Source organism: Rutidosis leptorrhynchoides, chromosome 5 (genome assembly GCF_046630445.1).
Source record: "Rutidosis leptorrhynchoides isolate AG116_Rl617_1_P2 chromosome 5, CSIRO_AGI_Rlap_v1, whole genome shotgun sequence".
Taxonomy (NCBI): Eukaryota; Viridiplantae; Streptophyta; class Magnoliopsida; order Asterales; family Asteraceae; genus Rutidosis; species Rutidosis leptorrhynchoides.
Window position 1 is genome coordinate 447,333,506 of NC_092337.1, and position 3,499 is coordinate 447,337,004.

At 32.3% G+C, this 3,499-nt stretch overlaps 1 protein-coding gene across 1 annotated transcript; it reads right to left on the reverse strand.

Annotated features, from left to right (window-relative positions):
* Positions 1-321: 321 nt before the first annotated feature.
* LOC139850140 (uncharacterized) lies at positions 322-753 on the reverse strand. Its single transcript, XM_071839729.1, has one exon. It carries the CDS (start codon positions 751-753, stop codon positions 322-324), a length of 432 nt encoding a protein of 143 aa, XP_071695830.1.
* Between the last annotated feature and the right edge of the window lie 2,746 nt (positions 754-3,499).

The following is a 3,499-nucleotide window of genomic DNA, read 5'->3' on the forward strand; positions in this document are numbered from 1 at the left end:
CATATTTCAAAAGACGTTGCATTTGAGTCATTGAGTTCATCAAGATTATTATTAAGTCAATTATAGTTGGATGTATTATGAAATGGTATGCATATCGTCAACTTTTGATGTAAGGAAAGTTTGTCTTTTCAAAACGAATGCAATGTTTGTAAAATGTATCATATAGAGGTCAAGTACCTCGCTATGTAACCAAATGTAATGTATTCGTCCAGATGGATTAGGACGGGTCCTTTCAGAATTGGTGTTGTTGTTGTTCCTGTAGTTGCTGGTATAAGCAGATAGGGCAACAGATGTGGTGGATTTAGGTGTTGAGTTTTCCTTCTACTTCTTCTCCTGCCTTACCATGCCATAAGCTTTGGCAACACTTGGAAGTGGATTCATTAGCAAGATTTGACCCCTGACATTGGAGTAGCACTCATCTAAGCCCATTAGAAACTGCATCAACCTTTTTCTCTGGTCCCTTTCACTGTTGTTTCTACCATTTTCACATGTACAGACACATGTACAGATATATGGAGCCTCAAGTGCATCAACTTCATCCCAATATCCTTTCAGCTTGTGATAATACACCTCAATTGTGCAATTACTTTGTTTCAATTGAACAATATCATTCGTTAATTGATAAATTCTGTGTCCATCTAGTTGAGAATAATGCTCTTGCAATTCACTCCACAATTCTTTTGCAGTATTGACAAAACTCAATGAATTACTGATTTGATCGCTAATAGTGTTTAGAATCCAAGAAATTACCATATCATTCGTTCGTTCCCAAATTGCTCATGTTCTTGAGTTGATATCTGGTTCAGCAAATGCACCTGTGACAATCTGGAGCTTGTTCTTCGCATTTAAAGCAATCATCATCGATCGACGCCATGAACTGTAATTGTCTGATCCAGTTAGTTTCTTCGCAATTAGAACCAGTCCTGGATGATCATTCTGATGGAGGAATAGAGGATGATTCTGAGAGTTGATATCATCTTCTGCCATTGATTAATTTTGATTTTGAGTGATTGAGTAAAATTGACAAAATTAGGGTTTCGGTGAAATTTTGATGAAATCGAGTGAAATTGATGATTCAATTGATGAATCGATCGAAGTTTAGAGTCGGATCAATCACATTTGGTGTGATTCCTGCTCTGATACCATAACATTTCTATAAGATTGAGAGATCAAATTGAATAGGATTTCATTGAACTGAAAAAGCTTACATGAACTGTACAAGATACGCCTATATATATGCCATACTAGAAGACAAAAATACAATTAACTAATTAACAACTTCTGTAACTAACCAACCATCCACTAACTACCTTATACTAAATATAATTAGAAGCCATTAGGTATTTGTGCCTTTGTAGATATTGAGAGGAGACCATGTTGACCATAGGTTTGACTGTATTGTTGACTTTGGTCATCTCTTTAAAAACACATAAGAAACAAATATAGCATTTGTATATGTTAAAGACATATACAATCATTTGAAGTAACAGATATAACTAAAAATGTAGTATTGTAGTTTAGTTCGTTTTCTTTTAAATGTTCGGTTTGATCGAGTCTTGAAACAGCAATCAAGACTGGCCATATACATACACCATATATCACGGTTTGATAAAATTGAAAATCGTTTGATTAATTTTTAGTTATGAACTCGGTAAAAGCAACCATCAATCTTATTTGAACATTTAAACGATTTCGACAAACACAATTTTAAATGCATATGTAGTTTGTGTACATGAAATCATGTGTGGGACTAAAGGAATAAAAAATACGATAAATTTGGTGAAAACTGGAAAGATATGTCATTGACAAATATGGGAACCCTAGAAATAGTCGATCATGTGGAATCTATAGACTATAGGTTTCTGTTTTAACGTTTTGTGGTAAAGATTTGATGGAACATATATAAATGGTACTCCGTACTAGATTACTATTTCTCTTTCACGAAATTAGGGATAAATTATGTGGATTAAATAAGTAATCTACTTAATTAGACTAATAATTGTAGTTACCTAGAGGATTACTAAGCAAATTGATAGACAAAAAACCTTATTCAATATTTTCTTGCTATTTATATAAGTTAGAAACAAGGTTAACCATTGGCCAAATTCAACTATATATAAAACCGTTCTTCCCTTATAGAGAGAAAACATGGAGAGTTATTTCTTTCTCCAAATCAAAGAGTTCATATATGAAGAACACACATCCTTCACTCTCTAAACTTGTTGCTTGATTTAAATGCATGTATACAACCTTAGTTGAACTTGTTTATTGTACTAAGGCTATATTTTTTTAGGGTTTAGAAATATGTCATATTGTGACATTGAAAGAGAGCTCTCTTCAATTCAAGCATGGGATGTAGTAGGATTTCAATTAGCTGCCGACTCATTCATCCAAATACCAAATAAATAAAAGGATGATACTTGGTAAATGAGTAAATGATGCGGGAGACAAATTGAATCTTAAATTTTCTACGGTTGGACTGAAGGGAGCTCCCTTGGTATTTTCACCTCTCAACTTTTCATTCCTTATCATTATCGACAATATACAACATTGTGTACCTAAGTTTGAGGCATCGTGTTCGAATTTAGGTTTTATTATCGGTTAATGGAGGAAAGCATACAAATAATGAACATTAATTTGCCGTCCATACAGGTGATTACTATATATGATTCTAAATATTTGTGAAGATTCTCATTAAGAACCACTTATTAAGGTATCTATTAAAGCATTGAATCATTATCCAATGAAAAGAATGGATAAGTTCACTTTTATGTTTCTTAAACACGGTTTTTCCTTTGTTTCGTCAGATATTATCATTTCTTTGAGACTTCAAAATTTAAAACATACAAACCTTATAAAGGGATTATATATATGAACTTTTCTAATGATGACTTTAAAGAGTTGTCATTAAAAATTAGGACATACGTATTTTATTTGTACAATTGAAATAACCACTTACATTTTAAAAATAACATCAATTAACAGACAAAATGTATTACTTGGTACTATTTTTTGCACCAATTATTTTTTAAAGATAACCATAAGAGTTGTCATTAAATTTTTGTTTCTATTTATATTTGTCATTCACTCACTGGGTTTTCAAAAGATATAGGTATGTTAACATTATTGATTGTTAACTAAAATAATAGCATTATGATATAGGTATGTTAACATTATGTAATCTCGTTTAATTTCAAATCTCGAAGTGATAAAGGTGTCCACATCAACACAATTGACGGGTTCACAAATCGACCAGATAAGAGGATGAGTAATAAGTCTACTTAAAGTTGTTTATTTATATATTTAGTTTGGTTGTTGTTGGTTGGAATAGGATTGTATGGATCATGTATGATCTAGGGTTTCTTATTTTGGTATTAGTGTTTTTGGATGGCGTTTTTGATGTGGCTTTGTTGGAGTTAGCGTCAATATGTGACGTTTACTAGTTTCGAGCCCGTCCGGTCCTTTCTTTGATTATACTGGCTTGGATCTTCATTTTTCG